Consider the following 20032-nt stretch of genomic DNA (forward strand, 5'->3'; position numbering starts at 1 on the left):
CCACACGTGGGTACGCATGCACGCCATGTGCCCAAGTCTAGAGATTTCCCAGAGCAGAATCCATTGACACGCACATGCGCAGTACCTTCCCTTGTGCTCCGGACCAAGGGTATAAGAGGCAGTGCGGGTCGATGCCTCTTCAGTTCCTCCTCTTAGCACAATCCAACAGGATCCGAAGCAGAGGGAAAGAAGGGCAGGTAGTGGAATACAGATAGGGACCACCCATCTCAAAGAACCTCCAGTTACAGTAAGTAACCTCCATTTCTTCTTTGAGTGCTGGTCCCTATGTATATTCCCCATACGGGTGACTGGCAAGCCGTGTTCAGAGTGGAGAAGGACGTAGGGAAGCTGTCGGCAGAGATGCTTGTAGTACTGCCATCCCTACAGTTGTGGCTTGAGTTAGAGTGTAGTGTCTGGTGAATGGATGGACAGAACTCCAAGTTGCTGCTCAAGAATCCCTTGAGGGAATGGAGCTATCAAGAGCTTTCATGTATGTACGCTGGGCCTATCACCATAGTATCTAGATGCCAGCCACATTAAATAAGTAAAAGGAATCAACATACCAGGTCACCTCCCTGGATCCACAGTTCGTTTTTACTACCCTATTAATACTTACGTCAGCTTTAATCTTTTGATGTGACCAGGCATCACAGGAACATACAGCATTTTGACGCCCTGTACAACCATTGTTGGCTCTATTCCGTATTTCTCCTACAATTCAGGAATGCAAACATGTTAGCAGACTGCACCATACAGACAGACAATTAGTTCCAAATGATGGAACCATTTTTAAAAGTCAACATCCCAGACAGAAAAATTTCCATGCATTAAATATAAAATTGACCAATGGTTTATTGAAATTGATTTGATTAAACCTTTTTATATATTCAATTACAGCACGGATCAGGAGCCACACAAAATGCACTTAGTCCTAAAAATTATTTTGGCATTAATAGGTGCTTGACACAAGCCAGAAAAAAAATGAAGCCATTTTCCCCACATCTCTACTAAACCGTTACAATAAGTGAAGTCTTACTCTGACAGCATTTATGAAGTCCAGCAGAGTGAAATCTTCTTTCCCATAAATAGTCCACCTGTCCCAGATTGTAAACGATATTCCATTTCTGTTTGAAAAAGAACAGAGTGCTAAACATTCATTTGATCTTGCACCCTGAAAGTGTGGATTCAAAGTATTTTTTTCAGAAACCGATATTGTCATTATCAGTAGCTCTGCTATTAATCTACTGTTTAACTTTCCTCCTCTCTCTGCCCCTATTTCCCCTCCCTCCCTTTGTCTGTCTTATCTATTTAGACTAAGTTCTTTGAGGTAGAGCCCATCCCTCAGTATGCATGTACACATTACCTAGCACAATGAAGCCCTGAATCCAGATTAGGCCTTTACATACTACTGTAAAACAAATAAGGTGAAGAAAGATACTGGCAAACTTGTATTTTTATACTGCATAGATATGTATATTTGCAACCAAAGACTATGCAGACTGAACAATGTTTGACTAATACATTTATTAACTGAAATAATAGTTAAAAAGGCAGTTAAGTAGGGGCCAGACGTTCAGAATTGTTCAGTAATCAGCAGCTCCCATTGAGAACAATGCTGACCACTTAGGAAAATCTGGTCTCCGGTTCGTATAGGTCAGAATGTTTATGTTGGCTTTCCAAACCCTGGCACTGTACATTTGAGAACAGCGTCACCAGATCTAAGGATACTAGTAATGCTTCGTGTAGTGACAGGAATTGGGTACTACCCCTCCAAGTGCTCGCTGTGTTCTGTGGTTTAGAAACCAGCCAGAGCTGTAGGAGGTAGCGAGGCCTTTTATGTCTGTACAAAATTAACATGGTTGCTTGGAACCCAACTGTGGTTTCTTCATATTGTTGTTGTGTGAAGCCCGAAGGACAACACGTCGCCAGGTTGTATGGGTTCCCTCCAACTCCCATACATACTAACCGTGTGTCTCCAGATCCTGATGTAACATTACACCCCTCTCAAATATCAAATGTAAGTTCCTAGACAACACACCGTCATTGTACTCCTTACCTTATTTCTGTTTTTCTTACTTCAGCAGCTTCTGTGAACACTATTATTGGAATGGCTAGATTTAAAAAACAATTCTTATATGCTTCAAATGGATGTCCGCCCACAACTTTGATCAGTTCCAGGGCAACCTAGGGTAAACACAAAGACAGAGCTACTTAATTCTTTACAAATTACAGGATTTCTTGGGATAAAGCTGGTACATAAAATCTTATGTAATCAGCAGCACGTCGATTCAAGTAAAGGACTTACAGCAGGTTAAGACTGGTATGCAGAAGACATTTGGTATGGCCTTCCATTAATATTAATAGGAACAACAGAATCACTGTCAGAGAAAGAGGACAGTGTCAGCATGGCAGGGCATACTTAAGGTTAATGCTAACCTTTCAGTGTGCCCAATTTCAAACACCTCCCTAATATCTCTAATTCTATGTCCAGGCACATGTGTTCTTACAGTAGAATAGAATTTTCTGGAAAGCTTGAGGCTAGGTCTACACTACAGTGGGGGTCGACCTAAGATACGCAACTTCAGTGGCGTATTTTAGGTCAACTTACCTGGCTGTGAGGACGGCGGCAAGTCGACCGCTGCCGTCGACTCCGCTACCGCCTCTTGCCGCGGTGGATTTCCGGAGTCGACGGTAGAGCCATCAGGGATCGATTTTACCGCGTCTTCACTAGACGCGGTAAGTCGATCCCCGATAGACCGATTGCTACCCGCCGGATCGGCGGGTAGTGAAGACATGCCCTGAGACAAACCAGACAAGGAACTTGGGAGAGACGGGTTCAGAAAAAATAAGGTGGTGATCTCAGATCTTAAACATTTTAAATATTTTGGTTAGTAATAACCCAACATCTTGGCCTACTAATTCCAAGTATGTTTTATTCTGCTGGTTTTGGCAAGGACTAAGAGCTTTGACTGTTTTTTGGTGGGAGAGGGGAAGAGAGGCTGGGTTATTGGTATTGCAAAGAGTTCTGAACTCCAATACAGCAAAGTTTGCAGCACCTCGGATATGGAGAGCAGCAGGCTTAAGAGTCGTCTGGGGAAGGGGGTGGAGTCTATCCCTGCAGAAGTTGCAACTTCCTCAGTCACTGCATAGCATAAAAGTTAGTCCCATCACTGAAACTTTGCCATCATTTTTGGAAAATGAGGAAATTCCCAGCCAAAAATGGAGCTGGGTATAAATAGCTAAACCTTGAGAGCACTCACATTACAATGGATTTTCCAGTTTAAGATTGATGTTTTCTGCAAAAATGCCAATAGCATCTTCGGGTTTTTTCTCCTTCGTTGGTAATATATTTATTGCTTTATATTCAAAATTAATGATTTTTTTAGACCTTGACATTTGTTTTTATTCTGCTACAAATGAAGTTCTATTATCATAACCCAGATATGCAGCAATCATGAACATGGGCTGGCTCACACCCTCCTCTGGAAAGGTTCCCTCTGGTGGAAGAAGTTAAGAGACTGTATACTTTGAAGGCTGAAACACCCCACCCCACCCCAAAACCCAGCAGACTGAAAGGCACTCTTAGCTCTGCTAGTCCCCCTCTCCCACAGCGTTACTGCTCCTGTTGGTGCCATGCCAACACTGGCTGTCCAACAGCAGTGGAAAGGACCCAAAGTGAGGGAATATGACACTTCCACCTGTATTACTATGTAGAAATTGGTGCACAGAGCAAGGGATGGTGCTGCAGAGAATGCCTACCCCTCTGTGTGGAGGTGACAGTGTCCTACTTTTCCTGTGGAAATTTAGAGATCCATACACAGATCAGCAAGACACAGTCCAGGCCTTTATTCTCCTGGACTATAAACAATTTCTTTGCTATTCCACTGCTAAAAATACATGACCTCTTTGCAACAGAAAAAGGAAGGGGCATGGATTTAATTTCAAGTAATTAAAGAGACTCTCACCTACTCTTACATTACATAAGATTAAACTCAGTGGCAACTGCTTCTCTCCTTGACAGCACATGGCCTGTATTGATCACAATGGAGTCAACATTTCTCAAATATAAAGTGAGGAATGTAAGTGAAAATAAAGGATTGCAAACTGACATTTTACCTCAAGTCTGGTAGTTGACACCTTCTTGCTAAGACAGGACACACTCACACTGATGTTAACACTAATACCGGTTTATCCTATTTTAATACTAGTTAATCAAATCTTTTGTAAATGCAGTAGTTACCCTTAATGTTTTCACATTAAGGTTTCCTTCTAATTGCCAAACTAGCATTAAAAGCATGATAGAAATTGGTTTATAAACTATGCTATTGGATTCTCATACTGCTAACATCAAATACTGTATCACATTCAAAATGGTGAGTTTTCACACACACATTCTATACCACAGAAAACACTGCTTCTTGCCTTTCTAAGTTTTCTACTTGTTTAAAGACAAGTATATTATACTGGTAATTAATATCCCCTTCCCAGTCTTTCCACAATGCCATAAAGCCTATGCTACAGGATCACAGAAGCAAGAGCCCACTGTAAAGTTATACCTAGATTAGGATCAGTTTTACCAAAAGTCTTGCAGCAGGGATGTATTAGCATTAACCAGCACTCAAACAATGAAGAACAGGCAGAAAAGAGGGTCTTTGCTTCTCGCAGATCAGAGGTGGTTTTGCAAAATAAAGATTCCTCAATATGTAAACTCACTCACCAAGCCAGACACTGCAGCAGTAGCAGTTGCAATAGCAGGAATAATCTTTCCAGCGATGCGCTTTGTTTTGAGCCGATCCGCTGGTTCAATGTTATACATCTTGGCTCGCAGATTAGATGCTGCTGCTATGAAGTCTATATGCCCGTTAGCATCATCATCTTTTTCAAAGGAGAGCATCTTCATTTGCAAGTCATCTGTTCACGAAACAAAAATCAAATGTTCATCAATAAGATGAATGAATTCTAAAATAAATGACTGCTGTTCTGGGTCTATTTTATTAATACAGTTTCAATTATGTGCTTTATAAAGATTAGGGAGTATTAGGTCCTGGTACGGGGTATCTGTGCTACAAAGAGAAGCAGCTGCTATATTTGATGATTGAGTTTATTGCATTTGGGTGGGTTTTTTTTTTTTTTTTTTTAATATTAACAGAGACACCAAGCATTTCATTTCCTTTGCAGTGTCAGGAATCAGGGTTGGACTGTTTTGTGGGCATTCTTCCCCACCCAGGCACGGGGTTTTTCTCCCCACCCTGTACTGTATGGATCCCCTTTGTGTAAGTGTTAGCCTTACTAAGTGTTAGTTTCACTAAGGCTAGAGTTACTTTTTTAAGCATCAAAATCTTCATGTGTCTGAAGTACCTGACCAGGCACCCTTTTACTATTAGAGCAATTACAAATCAAGTTCCCCTTTAGAAAGTAATTCACCCTTTTTCCATACCAGGACCACTTCCAATCTGGCTGAGATCTAGCCAGGACCCCCCCACACGCATAGCAATGGGGAAAGGGCAGGGTGGTCACAATGCTCTGACACCCATTTGTGACGCCCAGGTTGGGAACCTGTACTTCAAGAGATACAACAGTCATAATGGCAAAGCCACAAGGACTTAGATGTTTATTTCTTAGGGAACCCTTGGAAGCCATTCTGCGTTTTTTATATTTTTAAACAACCCGTTATGGATAGCTATTATCACTTAAAAGAAAGTTTTAGTTTTTTAGGTGATACACAACAAGAAAGCTTTACAAGCCCTCACCAAAGTGAAAAGCTGGTGAGATACTGAACTATTTTTCCAAAGACTTGAGCTGCACACTGCTGGCACTACGGTAGCAGCTAAAACTCAACAAGTAGTGGAGTATTTTACAAAGGAAGTTACTCACTTTTCAGAGCTTCATTGGATAATATGGCTTTTTCCAGCTGGAAAATAGCATTCCTCTCATCTTCACTGCTTACTGGAATATGGTCTGGTTTCCTTGCAGTTTCATCTGTCTGCACAACCTATGAATATATGCAGCAACTGAACATGTAGCATGGTATTACCCTTAGCCCAAGAGCCAGGTTTGCCCAAACTGATTAAATGTGGCATTTGTCTTGCACTATCACCACATCGAACCAAAAAGCTGATGTTTTCTCAACGTCTAGGAAAACGGAAGAAATCCACATCCCTGAGCGGCATCGTTAAGCCGACCTAACCCCCGTGTAAGCAGCACTAAGTCAACAGAAGAATTCTTCTGTCGACGTAGCTGTCTGTCAGGGAGGTGTTCTTACCTGTGCGGGCAGAACCCCTCCCATCGGATTAGGCAGTGTCTCCACTGACGTGCTACAGTCGCAGAACTGCAACTGTGCCGCTGCTGGATTTCAAAGGTAGAGAAGCCCTGGCATGTAGCTTTCTGCCAAACTATCAAGATCACCAACAACATAACAGTACTACACACGAACAGGATTTATAGTCTCAACAATTAAAAACTCCGTTCTCCACAGAGCTGCAACATAAAACATTACAAGAGACAGTTTGCTGCCATGTATTTTAAGTGGTTGCAGCCTGATCCGACCCATTGAAATCTTTTTGGTTAATACAGCGCTAAAACATTAGCTTTACGTCATGGAGAAAAATAATCCCATTCTCTTGCCTAGTATTAAAATAATGTAACCCGGAGCGTTTACTGTAACAGTAATTAAAAGTTAACTAAAAAACTTTGATGTGCAGGTATAAAAAAAGCCTGGAGGCTTAAGGTCATGCACTGCACTTATAGGATTCAATTTAAAAACAAAAAATAATTTTGAAGAGTCCAGATCATTGTCAGCTTCATTTGGGCTCGATTTAGCTGGGATATTTAAATGCAAAATCTTGACTATACAACATGGGGAAACAAAACAAGAACCTATGCTACACAAACCATATTCTCACCAGGAGTTCCTCCACATAACGGGAAGGGGAGAATTACCAACATCACAAGAAAGGTGTTTGCTTAACTTAGAGCTTAATAAAATATTAAACCTACTTTATTTGAAGGTCTGAACTCTTGTATATTTACTCCTGAAATTATCTTCAAAATAGTTTCTTCTGACAAATCCTGTTTTTTTAAATAAAGATAACTGCAGCTTACTTTTATAAGAAATAGACAAAACCTTATTAGATCTACTACACTTCTTTAAAAAAGCAAAGAAAAAAGTTTAAAAAATATTTGTAATTTATAGTTCATTTACAGCAGAATTACAGTTTTATGGGCCAGGTACCCTGCACTTACTTAACATTGAAGAATCATCATAAACTATCAGGCTGGGGGACACAAAGGCATTTCATGGATTAATATGGATAAAGAGCAGCATTGGTGGCACTGGACCATCATGCTGAAGATTAAAACACTTGAGGGATCAGTTGTAATTCTAAGAGTATTTTGTTTCTCAACAATTTATTACTGAAGACCGAACAGAAACAGTAGCATCTGAATGCATAGCGAGTATCAAGTGCATCTAACCTCTGCTCTAACTATAACTGAATTATTACCTACCTTTTCTGTGACAGGGACACAGTATACTCTTGCAAAGAGTTTTGCACCACTCACTATGAAACTGTAGTGTCTGTTGAAAAAAAGAGAAGGCAATTGTTTTTGTACCAAAATCTAAATTCAGATTTTAAAATAATATTTGTGTTTCAGTAGCACCCTGTAGCTCAAATCAGGATTGGGGCGCCAGTGGGTCAGGCTCGGAGAAAAAACAAGAAGGTAAGGTTCCTGCCCTGAAGTACTTTGATCTAAAAATGAAGGAGGATGTGTTACCAAAGTACTAACAACAACAACATATCACGGGATGCTTCTACACATCAGGGAACTATTGCCCAAGAATAATTTTCCTTACATGACAGGATCATTAAGAAAGTAGATGGAACACACGAGAAAAGGAGGATTTTGGCTAATCACAGCTGAGTACAATCAAAAACTATCTTGTCAAAATTTTAAAATCCTCACTGAGGGCTTGTCTTCACTACCGGGGAAAGATGACCTAAGTTACGCTACTCCAGCTACGTGAAGAACTGCACTGCGTCGATGGGAGACGCTCTCCGGTCGACTTACTTTAATCTTCTCCGGGAGCTGGAGTACCGGAGTCAACCAGAGAGCGCTCTGCCATAGATTTAGCGGGTCTTCAGTAGACCTGCTAAATCGACACCCGCTGCATTGAGTGCAGCAGCATAGTGAAGACAAGTCCTGACACTGCACAACTTCAAGGCCTGTGTGATTTACTTTTAGTCTTCCCCTTATTCTTGTCAGCGTCACACCAGAGAGAATTCAGTGAAATGCTTGTTACAGGAACTGCATACCTTTCACACGCTCAAACTACATCCAATGCACTGCCATATATTCCCATTTTATCCCACTTTTTAGGACTCTGAGTTCATAAACTAGGTGAGTGTTTCCCCAAGAGTGGGGAGCAGTTTCCCAAAGGAGAAGTCGATATTTCATCTGACAAACCTCAAGACTTTGACATGCTTCTTTTGCAATAAAACTTTTTGAGTTTAGTTATTTGCAACACTGAAGTCTAGCCTTGGTTACACTGAGGTTGTTATTAAGGGGAAGGTGCAGGCGGCAGTGTATCCAATGCAAACCTCACTTCAGTTTCAGAGTAGCAGCCGTGTTAGTCTGTATCTGCAAAAAGAACAGGAGTACTTGTGGCACCTTAGAGACTAACAAATTTATTAGAGCATCAGCTTTCGTGGGCTACAGCCCACTTCTTCGGATGCATATAGAATGGAACATATATTGAGGAGATATATATACACACATAAGGTGCCACAAGTACTCCTGTTCTTTTCACTTCAGTTTGTGTGGTCTTAGCTCAGTTCAAAACTTCAAGTTCTATAGACGACAGTTTTTCTGCTACACAAGCCTATTACATAATATCCCTCCCTTCCTCCATGTATATACAAAATATCATAGAGGTACAATACTTACAAAGGATCACTGAATTCAAACTTTATTGGAGAAGGTGGCCTCTTTGGGGACTGCCAAAACAAACCTGGTAGTGGGAAGAATTTAAAGTGAAATTCTAAGTAGTTAATAACATAGTGACGCAATGATTTACTATATAAAGTCACATCAAAGTGGCTATTTATACTTACTTCCATCTTTTAATCGTGTATCAAGGGGAAAAGAATGAAGTAGTTGAAGAGCCTAGAGAAGAAATGTCAGAGGACTATTTATACTCCATCATACACAAATCAGCACTTCAAAATATGAATGAAAAAGAAGAGATGTCATTGTGGTGCTCTAAAGTCTTGATCCAGCTTTGTCATATTTCCCTCTGATAGAGGGAAAGTTTTCTAATCAGTTATGAAAATAAAAGAAATTTATGTTCATGTAGGGTAGGGGTGGGTAAACTTTTTGGCCCGAGTGCATGCAGGGCCAAGAATGTAATGCGGGGCAGGGGGTTGGGCTGCAGGAGGAAGTGCGGGGTGTGGGAGGGGGAGCGGTGTGCAAGAAGGGGCTCAGGGCAAGGAGTAGGGGTGCAGGGTGTATGAGGGGGCTCAGGGAAGAGGGTTGGGGTGCAGCAGGGGTGCACAGTGCGGGAGGAGGCTCAAGGCAGTGGTGCAGGGAGGGGTGCGGAGTGTAGGGGGGGCTCAGGGAAGAGGGTTGGGGTGCAGCAGGGGTGCACAGTGCGGGAGGGGGCTCAAGGCAGTGGTGCAGGGAGGGGGCTCAGGGAAGGGGGTTGGGGTGCAGGGGGTGCGAGGTGCAGCAAGGGGCTCAGGGCAGGGGGTTGAGGTGCAGGCAGGGGGTTCACGGCAGGGAGTTGGGGTGCAGGCTCCGGCCTGGCGCCGCTTACCTGGAGCGGCTCCGGGGTGGCAGCGGTGTGCACCGAGGCTAGGGCAGGCTCCCTGCCTGCATGCCTGCCCTGGCCCTGCGCTGCTCCGGGAAGCAGCCGGCACCACGTCCTTGTGGCCCCCGGAGGAAGGGGGGCAGAGGGCTCCGCGCGTTGCCCTTGCCTGGGGGTACGTCCCCCGAAGCTCCCATTATCCGCGGTTCCCCGTTCCCGGCCACTGGGAGCTTCGGGGGAGGTACCCACAAGCAAGGGCTGCGCGCGGAGTCCTCTGCCCTCCCCTCCCCTATGGGCCGCAGGGATGTGGTGCTGGCCACTTCTGGGAGGGGGGTGGCAATCCCGTGGGCCGGATCCAGCCCGTGGACCGTACTTTGCCCACCCCGATGTAGGGAGCTCCTTCCCAATTGTTCAGAACCACGGGGTTGAAGTAATGAAAGTATTCGTGCATATCAGAAGATATAGGTGCCAACTGAATATGGCACTCTCCAGTCTTCATCCAAAAATGTTGGTTAACATGTGAAGTACACACTAGCAACCAAGGAACTGTGCATGCAATTAGTACTTTTTCTTCAACACAGTCACCCATTTGTGTACACATAATTAAAGCACATTACATATCACACTTTCAAAACTACATCGACACAATCGGCATGTTTTAATCATCCTGTCTGCTATATATTTGAGAAGACTGAATAAGTACACGGACACAAGAAGTAAGATGACAGCAAGCTTAGTGCAATATTAAAACAGTCTACTGGAACAAAAGAGAGACAGGGTAGGTAAGGTAGTATCTTCTATTGGACCCACTTCTGTTGGTGAGAGAGACAAGCTTTCGAGCTTACACAGAGCTCTTCAAAGTCAATTCACTGAAAGCATAAACCATATTTTAATAGAGGGGCAACCTTGTGGGATAGCAGGACTATGGTATTTATTCAGTGGAGACACTGCCAAAAAATACAGTAAGTCCCACCCGAAGTTTCAGTCTAGAGACACTAAGATAATGTGAGGATTTATAAAATTAAGTTAAAAACATCTAATAATTTATGCAAGACTATACCCAATGTGAAACCTTCTCAAGAGATGAGCTGGGTTTTGCGTTTTTTAATTGTAGCATTTGTGGCAAAGATTCACTGTCTGGTAATTCTGGAGGAAAGTGACAGGAAACTTTTTGCAAATAATTTTGGTATTTTATCCATGAGATAAATAAATAAATTCTTTTGTAAGCCTCAATTAATCAAAAGCCATTTCTCAACATTAACAGGTTTTATATACAAACCTTATGTTTAAAATACTTCTCAAATTTTATTCTTGCAAGTTCCACACATTGAGACCAATTTCGGGGTCTTCTACTGAGTGATTTGATAGCTTGAAAACAGCCTTCTAAACTCTCTCCCGACTTTATTCTCTGAACAGAAAAGGAGAATAGGAAAACAGTATTAGACTGGACAAGCTCAGTTACAACTATTTAATAAAATAAGAGTAAATTAAACTTTGTTACCTTACTAAGAAAAGGGAAAGTGGAAGTCTAGTTTAGGAAATATTCTTTATTCTAGGCTTCACTATTTCACTTCATGCCACCCTTTTTGCAGCTTCAGCTTTGCAATTTCTCCAAACACTATTGCCTAACATAGCAGTTCTGAAGTTACCTGCTTGTTAGATGTTTATTCCATTTTGTTTCTATCAGCCTCAATCCTGGTTACCATGGGATAATCAATGTTCAGTATAGAGAATGAGTGTGCAAATCCTCTTACTGGAAGTTGCATATTAATTTACCATGCAGAAAAATGAAATTATTTACTTGGAAGCAAGTTCGTTTTTCTTTCTAGTTTCTTCAGATTAGTTGTTACACCAGTTCTCAGGAAGATGCTCAATATTTTCTTAATACCAGAGGGCAGTATAACTCCTCATTGCTCCCACGCACGTGTACAGGTACATATCAGCTAGAGAAGCTTTCTACACACAACTGACTCAGCTTTGGGCTACTAACTGAGACAGTGGCAATTCAGGAAGTGGTAGAGGTGTTCCTGATGATAAGGCTATTGTGGATATTTATAACTAATCTTATTTTGCACCCAATGTGATCAATGATTATTAAGGCTACGTTTTAGTCACGGGTATTTTTAGTAAAAGTCACGGACAGGTCACGGGCCATGAATTTTTGTTTACTGCCCGTGACCTGTCCGTGACTTTTACTACAAATACCAGTGAATAAAACTGGGGGGGGGTAGGGGAGGCGGAGGTGCAGCGGGCTGCCCTGGGGCCCCGTGGGTGCTGGGGGAGGGGGTGTTGGGTTAGCGGGGCCAGTAGGCTCCCTACCTGGCTCCGCGCCTCGCCCCCAGCAGCAGCAGAGTTTGGGTGTGGGAGGGGACAGGGGGTTGGGACATGGGACAGGGTGAGGCAGGCTCTGGGCGATGCTTACCTGGGGGGCTCCCCGGAAGCGGCGACATCCCCCTTGCTCAGCTGCTAGGCAGAGGCGTGGCCAGGGAGCTCTGCGCGCTGCCTCCGCCTGAAGGTACCACCCCCGCAGCTCCCATTGGCTGTGGTTCCCGGCCAGCGGGAACTGCGAAGCCAGGGCTCTGGGCGGAGGAAGTACACAAAGCTGCCTGGCCACACCTCTGTCTAGGAGCTGAGCGAGGGGGATGTCGCCGCTTCTGGGGAGCCCCCCAGGTAAGCGCCGCCCACAGCCCGCCTCACCCCATCCCGTGCCCCAACCCCATACCCCCTCCCACACCCAACCGCTCCTGCTGCGGGGGGGGGTGGGGGGGGTGTGCGTGCGCGTGCCATGGCGCACCGACTGCTGCAGAAGTCACGGAAAGTCATGGAATCCGTGACTTCCGTTACAAACCTGCAGCCTTAATGATTATCATCAGATCACAGATTCTGTATTAGGAATGAAAACAGAACTGAACTTGAATCTTGATCTTAAAATAAGAGCCATTACTTTAAGGCCCTTATTTTAAATCACAACATTTATTCCTACCTGCAAGACCTCTTCTGCGGATGGGTAGGTTTGCCAAAATTTGTTAAACAATGAAGGTTTGTGAGAAAACGCACTTTCAAACTAAAAAACAAAAGCAGAAACATGGTGTTGTGCAGGTCACTATTCTCTAAGTTGATTTCCCCCCCACCCCCTCCACACACACATTTCTAAATATAGAATGAATGTGTGTACCTTGCCAGGCAATACACTTACCTTATCCCTTGCCCACTGTATTGTGTGCTCAATGGCAGCTGGGAAAGATTTTAAAGTGCAAAAAGGTATTTCTTCTTCTGGTGGATCTCGCTAAATTTAAAAAAAAAAAAGAGCAGCGTATACTGACAGACACATTAAAGTATATTATTACCAGTGCACTGTAAATGTCTGTATTATCTGTAGGTTGAACTTCAACTGACATTAAACAAAGGGTGTTGGGGGTTGTTTATAAAAGCATTACAATTAGATTGCCAGAACAAAGCTCAATTGCCACAGTGGCATTAGACGTCTCTTTACAGGCAAGAGGGATATTATAAGTAGAACTGTTTTCACTACAACTGAAAAACAAAACTTAAAAGGCAAGAGGATAGGAGCTCCAAAAGCAAAACTGACTCATGAAACGCTATTGGACAATGGAGTGAACTGCATTTATGTAAGGGCACTTCCCCACTTTCAAATAAGAACAGGTGCCAACATTTTAAAAAGTTATTTCAGAATTACTTTTAATTTCTGATCCCACTGTAACTGCTGGTTAAATAGAGGAAACAAAACCCTTAAAACATTAGTTTGGGTTCTCCTCTGCGAACGTCTTTAGAAAAATGATTTTTGCCACATTTTTAAATCTGACTTTCCAACAACAGGAGGTGCACCTTCAGTGACTCCAACGGGTCACTTGTGTGACAGAGCCGGGAGCGGGGCAGATTTGACCTGGGAATGTTGCAGGGGAGTTACATGGGGATGGGAAGGAAGCCACCTGACCTGTAACCTGAGCCAGGAGGGGGGTTGGGAGAAGTGACACCTTCTGCCCGGGAGACTGAACAAAGGAGAGAGGGAGGAGAGGGGCGGCAGGAGAGAGCTGGAGGAGGAGTTTTTTTGTTTTCAGTTTGGGCTGGGTGGTGCAACGCAGGGAACCCCAAGCTGGGGTCTAAGCTCCCTAAACCCCCCAGGACGTGATTGAGGGGTTCTGGTTGTAGCTACACGCTCTGCTTGGGACTGTGTTCCTGTCATCTAATAAACCTTCTGTTTTACTGGCTGGCTGAGAGTCACGGTGAATCTCAGGAAGAGGGGTGCAGGGCCCTGACTCCCCCACACTCCGTGACAACTTGTATTTAAAATACACACACAAAAAAAAAAGTATAAGAAAAAAGGAGCTTGTAGGATCAACCACACATGGTAAGTTACTGTTACGAAAAGAACACTTACATGGCTGTTATAGGACTCTGTCAGATGAGGCACAATCGTTTCTGTGTGTCCTTTAGTTCCCATTGTTCCAGAGTCTAAGAGAGGACGCAGGTTTGCTACACAACGACTAAAGTGGAAATACAACATAAAAGATATCAGGGGAACAAATCATTCGGAGAGGTCAGCGAGACCCTGGACTATCTGAAATCAAGCCAAATGCCCTTAAAAAAAAATCTTCATGGATACTCGTTTTGCTTCTGAATGTTTCGTAAATGAAGGATAGTTTCATTATAACTCAAAAACAAGGTTTGCTGTCAAACCTGATGTTTTAGCCCTTGACAGTGTTTGCCCTGACTACATTCAAGACCTCTCTTTTGACCATTCTCTGGCTGGGATTCTGTGCTTGCAAACCATCTACTGGTTGAGTTTTCCTTCATAGTGTCCTGGAGTTGGCAGGTCTCATTTTTCCTATGGTGGACCATTCATGATCGAACTCATGTCCTATCTCATTGTGTTTCTCTACACTCTTCGAAAGCATCTCCATGTTTTTTCCCCATAAAGGTGTTTTCACAATGTCTACTCTTGGCCCTTTATTATCTATTCTCTCCCAATTACACTTCCCTTTAAAGTTGCTACCCTCAAACCCTTTGTATTTTAAGTTTTTATGTTGTATTTATTATCCCAACACTAAATACTTTGCTGAACGGGGAGTTATATAATCTCGGTAATAACACATAGCAAGTTCAATATGGAAGTCACTGAGCCACAACAAAGGGGGAACCTCATGATGCAACATTTAAAAAGAGTCACTTCTCAGACCAGAATCAAGTTTCTAATATCTGTGCTCAGTGTTTCCATTATCCAGGCTAGATGGGCATTCCGTGTGCAACTAGAAATGGACCTCGCTTCCCTCCATTTTCAGGAACTCCAAGGTCATGCATTATCCAGTGATGTCACAAGTATCCAGTAGTCCAAATGGATTTTAAGGATATAGGAAAGACTTAAAAAAAAAAAAAAAAAAGACTGAAATTGGCTCCTGAACTTGTCTTGGGCCTCGTCTCACTGGGGATTTCAATCACTTATGCCATCATAAAGGCAATGCCATTATGAACTGATTTGCACTGGAGTAGCTTATTCCTGCTTAAAACTAGGGGAAGCCACACTAGAACAAATCAGTTTATTGAGGCCTTGCTTGTCTACACTAAGTGTTTCCATTAGTGCAGCTACACTAATGGATGGCCAAAGATGGCCGTAACTAGAGCAATTCTCAACACCTCTCAGATGGATTTTGCTGCCTTTTTTTTTTTTTTTTTAAAGGCAATCCAGTTTGTGGCCTACATTTCTCTCAAGGTCTGAAAGACAAGATTGAGGATACTACTGTCAAGCCATATTTAAAAAAAGATTGGGGGGGAGGAGGGGGACAACAACAGAGGGGGGGAAAAACCAGAAGAGCAGATATGACTCCCACCTCACCACACTTACCTGTCTATATATCGCCTTGCCTCCACATTGTCTAGAGCTGTAACAATGATGTCTTGCTTGGTGTAGAATTCATCATTGTAAATGTTCTCGGTGGCTGGACACACTTTATTAAGATACGGATCTATCTTTAACTGAGGATTGATGTTCAGGGTTGCTGCTGCTGCAGTATAGCTTTTAGGTTTCTAATCAAATGAAAAATATGTTTCTTTTATTGCAATATTCATTCTAAAACCAAGAGTGAAACAAGGTGGCTAGATTTAGGTCACAAAAGTTCCTCCAGGATTGCAGATTAAACAACCATTCAGCGTATAAAATGTATAAATCTGAAACCCCACTGCTGAAAATGAGGAAATAAAAAGTTAGACAGGAAACCAAGTTATGGTTACTCAAGAGATGAGTACTTCACCTTTAATCATCCTATTCATCCAAAACAGGCTGTGAAAGATCTGCTCTGAGTGCCTGGCCAAACCCAATCCAGACAAGATGCAATACTAGTGGTTCGGGGACATTGGAGAGAAAGCATCTATAGCAGGGGTGGGCAAACTATGCCACGGGGGCAGCATCCGGCCCTGCAGACGTTTTAATCCGGCCCTTGAGCTCCAGCCAGGGAGTGGGGTCGGGGGCTTGCCCCACTCCGCGCAGCTCCTGGAAGCAGTGGCATGTCCCCACTCCGGCTCCTACGCGTAAGGGCAGCCAGGGGGCTCTGCAGGCTGCCCCTGTCCCAAGCACCGCCCCTGCAGCTCCCATTGGCCAGGAACTGCGGCCAATGGGAGATGTAGGGGCGGCACCTGTGGACAGGGTAGTGCGCAGAGCTGCCTGGCCGCGCATTCACGTAGGAGCTGGAGAGGGGACATGCCACTGCTACTGGGAACTGCTTGAGGTAAGTGCCGCCCGGAACCTGCACCCCTGACCCCCTCCAGCACCCCAACCCCCTGCCCCAGCCCAGCCCTGATCCCCCTCCCGTCCTCTGAACCTCTCGGTCCCAGCCCGGAGCACCCTGTACCCCCCAACTCCTCATCCCCAGCCCACCCCCAGCCGGAGCCCTCACCCTCTCCCGCACCCCAACCCCCAATTTTGTGAGCATTCATGGCCCGCCATACAATTTCCACACCCAGATGTGGCTCTCGGGTCAAAAAGTTTGCCCACCCCGATCTATAGGATAGGGTAGAGATGGTGTCTGCCCCTATTATTCCAGTAGGCTTTCTGCTTGTGGTGCTTCTGAATCCCCTATTGCCCCTAGGTAGCTTTTGTGGCTAAAAGTTTATTTCAATTGTATATAGGCAGAAAAATGTGACCAGTGCTTACCCAAAGTAGATCTCAAACAATAGCCAATAGCATTGTGATTTCAAAACTGAATTATTGAAATGTCATTTACATGAGGCTGACCTCAAAGGTCACAGTAAAATGCCATAATCCACCTAATTGACAGTATTAACTGGGGGAACATGTTATTCCAATTTTCCAAAGACTTGCACCTAGAAATAAGTGCAATTCAATGCTGACATTGGTCTGTAAAGCCCTATATAAGCTGGGTTCTAGCCATGCAAGACACCATCTCTCCCCTGATTTGCTGCCATTTCCGTCTTTGCTAGCAACAGCTACATCTGAATTACTGAGGGGAAGGTCTTTGGGCTATGGAATTGGCTTTTCCCATTGGTCTGCCAAAGCTTGAGACTACTGCAGGTTGCAATGCAAAGTCAACCATCTGTCTCCTTTTAGTAGCTTTCAAAGAATGAACTATTGCTTTGTGTTGCCCAGTGATTAATTACATGCATTTTTCAAAATATTTAATTACTTAATGAAAAGAGACTAGTTAAGACAGCGTATATTTATAGCAAGGGTGCACACAGGCAAGCAAGTTGATTTGACTATTATGAACAGCAAATTAAAACATCTAGTATCATAACTCCAGGGTCTCCATACCAATATTTCAGAAAGTCATGGCTGAAGTATTTAAAGCAGACTAACATTTTACCATAAATGCTGTTTTAATATGTCTGCTCACACGATTCCTGCTATTATTTTTATACTGCTTTACCACAGTTTTCAGTTAAGTAATTCTGACATTTCAATTGTCAACTCACAGCAACCTGATGCAAGACGTTTACTGCTTGTAAGTTCATAATTCGCATCACTCTCAGTGGCCTGCAAAAGCTCTTGGTTCTGATTCTTCACTCACAGTTACGTAAAGGAGGAATAGCTTCACCGAAGTCTATGGAGTGACACTGGCGTATATGAGTGGAGAATCAGGCCCTTTGAGTCCATTAAACTGGTGTCAATATAAACAGTAAATTTAGATGTATGAATAAGTCTAAATATTAGATTTAGTATTGTTAAAGTCCATTTCCTCCTCCCCTCCCCCAAGGCTTCTCAAAGACTCCTTTCTTTGCACACAAATATTTATATGATTAAGCTAAGGTCTCACGGTGAGTAAAAGCAGCAGCACATACTCTGGCCGGGAGACACTATGATGCAAAAAGAAAGTCTACCTGTATATGATGGGGTCGAAAAAGAAACTGTCTGTTCAAGTTGGATTTCTCTATCAAGTCTGGATCTGTAATTGTGACCTACAGCAAGAAGGAAAAAGAGAATAGCTGAAATTATAAATTAAGTGTGCTGTTCAGCACTGCTCTTTTTGTAAAATCTAGTTTCCAGTGTCAAAATAAGATTGACAGATGGTAACATGAGCATTAAGACTGTTACAACAATCTATTTTAACATCTTAGATTTTAAAACGAACTATTTCCCAAGAGCGCTGCTCATGAGTTCTACTTCCAAATTACACATGAACATCCCAATTTACACGTACCTCTCTTCCTCCTACCCAAGAACTCAATCCAAAACAAGATTAACTCTTTAATAAGACTACAATGGGATACAATTTTTATTTAAAATATGTATCTGTAAGAGGGTATTTAAACTGGTTTTCATTATAAACAATCCTCTTTAAACCAGGGGAAAAATGAAACACGCGCACACATCTCTGTAAACCATCATCGCTTTCACCTCATAGTCTCCAATACATCCAAAGCATGCCATATTTACAATAAACCGTCTTGTGTTATTGTTTAGATACGTAATGACAAGCCAATGTGTGCATAAAACTTACCATGCCTTTGTCTCGGCCACTACCAACACCAAGAAGTGCAAAATTTTTTAACATTTCACAGCCTATTGCTCCACACCCAACCTAAAGAAAATACAATTAAAGTGGTCAAAGCCATCATTTATTTCTATCACTTCAAAAAATAGGAGGGGACTTCATAACGTAAGATTAGCTGAAAAAGTATATAAATTACAGTATATATCGAGGTGAAATTCAAAATTCAGATGTTTAGCTACAAAAGTCCTAATTATCAGAGACACCATATGACCTGCCACAACAATTTCACTCAGAGGGAATGCTCCAACCATGTAAATGAAGGGTGAAGCCTTCAACAACTAGGGGGAGGATGTTCTTCGTGGCAAGCCACCATCAACTCACTGCCAATTATACAACTAAATCCTAACCTAGTCGCTCTCTGAGTGAGATCCAAGACATTGTTTGATCAGGCTTTTCACTAACTTGCCTGACATTTTTTATACTAGCTTCTAGCTACTTCCATGGATTCTCTGAGGAAAATTAGGTTGGCTGCTTTGATGGACTGCAAAGCAGGAAAGACTATGTTCGGAGCTGTTTTATGAAAAGTAGACCAGAAACCAAAGCAGTGGACATCTTATAAATACTACCATTAAAGTTTACCCAGTTAGGCTAGTTAGATGACCTTTTTGGACAACTACAAATAGATTTTCTCCAAATCACTGTTCACTTCTTGCTACAAGATTTTCTCCGAAGATTTAATACATCTTGTATTAATAAGACTTGTTTTCTATATACAGACACAGTTCCTTTTCATTTAGGACATTATGAAGCACCACAGCGGGAACCAAACTGTCATTCTAAAAACTATAATTTTGCAATGCATTCTTTGTATACTTTATTTTTATTCCTTTGCTCATTAAGACCCTGATCTTCAAGGAAGTCCACATGAGCAGTGTCTCATTGTACATAGCTCCTTGCAGGTTCAAGGCATCATTTACACAATTCAGTAATTTACAATGGGTCTCTTAGACATTTGTGTGTTTTACTGAGAATCTACTTTTACTTTTGAATGGTTATCTGGCCAGTTATTCATGTAACCACTGCAGCTCTGGCTAATTTGAGGAGAATTAGAATTACTTGCGCCATATTGTAAGACAGTTCACATAACACATGACTTCATATCATAAGCCAAACTTACCAGGAAAACATTCAACTTGTGCAGCTTTTGGCACAGCGACTCTCCAATGCAAACCCTCAAGGCATCATATTTATCTCCCCTGTGCAGACA

General features: G+C 42.8%; 1 protein-coding gene across 1 annotated transcript in view; it reads right to left on the bottom strand.

Moving 5' to 3' along the window:
• UBA6 (ubiquitin like modifier activating enzyme 6) overlaps window positions 1-20032 on the bottom strand; it is a 51033-nt gene that overhangs the window by 2151 nt on the left and 28850 nt on the right. The window contains exons 16-32 of the mRNA XM_065404743.1: window positions 19943-20021; window positions 18772-18852; window positions 18152-18229; window positions 15663-15844; window positions 14202-14307; window positions 12999-13088; window positions 12786-12866; window positions 11082-11210; window positions 9111-9162; window positions 8944-9007; window positions 7507-7576; window positions 6997-7068; window positions 5875-5992; window positions 4718-4911; window positions 2057-2184; window positions 1037-1124; window positions 617-711 (exon numbers count right to left, since the gene is read on the bottom strand). Of these exons, the coding sequence (XP_065260815.1) occupies window positions 617-711; window positions 1037-1124; window positions 2057-2184; window positions 4718-4911; window positions 5875-5992; window positions 6997-7068; window positions 7507-7576; window positions 8944-9007; window positions 9111-9162; window positions 11082-11210; window positions 12786-12866; window positions 12999-13088; window positions 14202-14307; window positions 15663-15844; window positions 18152-18229; window positions 18772-18852; window positions 19943-20021 (1707 nt within the window). The remainder of the gene's footprint in view (window positions 1-616; window positions 712-1036; window positions 1125-2056; window positions 2185-4717; window positions 4912-5874; window positions 5993-6996; window positions 7069-7506; window positions 7577-8943; window positions 9008-9110; window positions 9163-11081; window positions 11211-12785; window positions 12867-12998; window positions 13089-14201; window positions 14308-15662; window positions 15845-18151; window positions 18230-18771; window positions 18853-19942; window positions 20022-20032) is intronic.

The sequence above is a fragment of the Emys orbicularis genome, chromosome 5, assembly GCF_028017835.1.
Source record: "Emys orbicularis isolate rEmyOrb1 chromosome 5, rEmyOrb1.hap1, whole genome shotgun sequence".
In the NCBI taxonomy this organism is placed as follows: Eukaryota; Metazoa; Chordata; order Testudines; family Emydidae; genus Emys; species Emys orbicularis.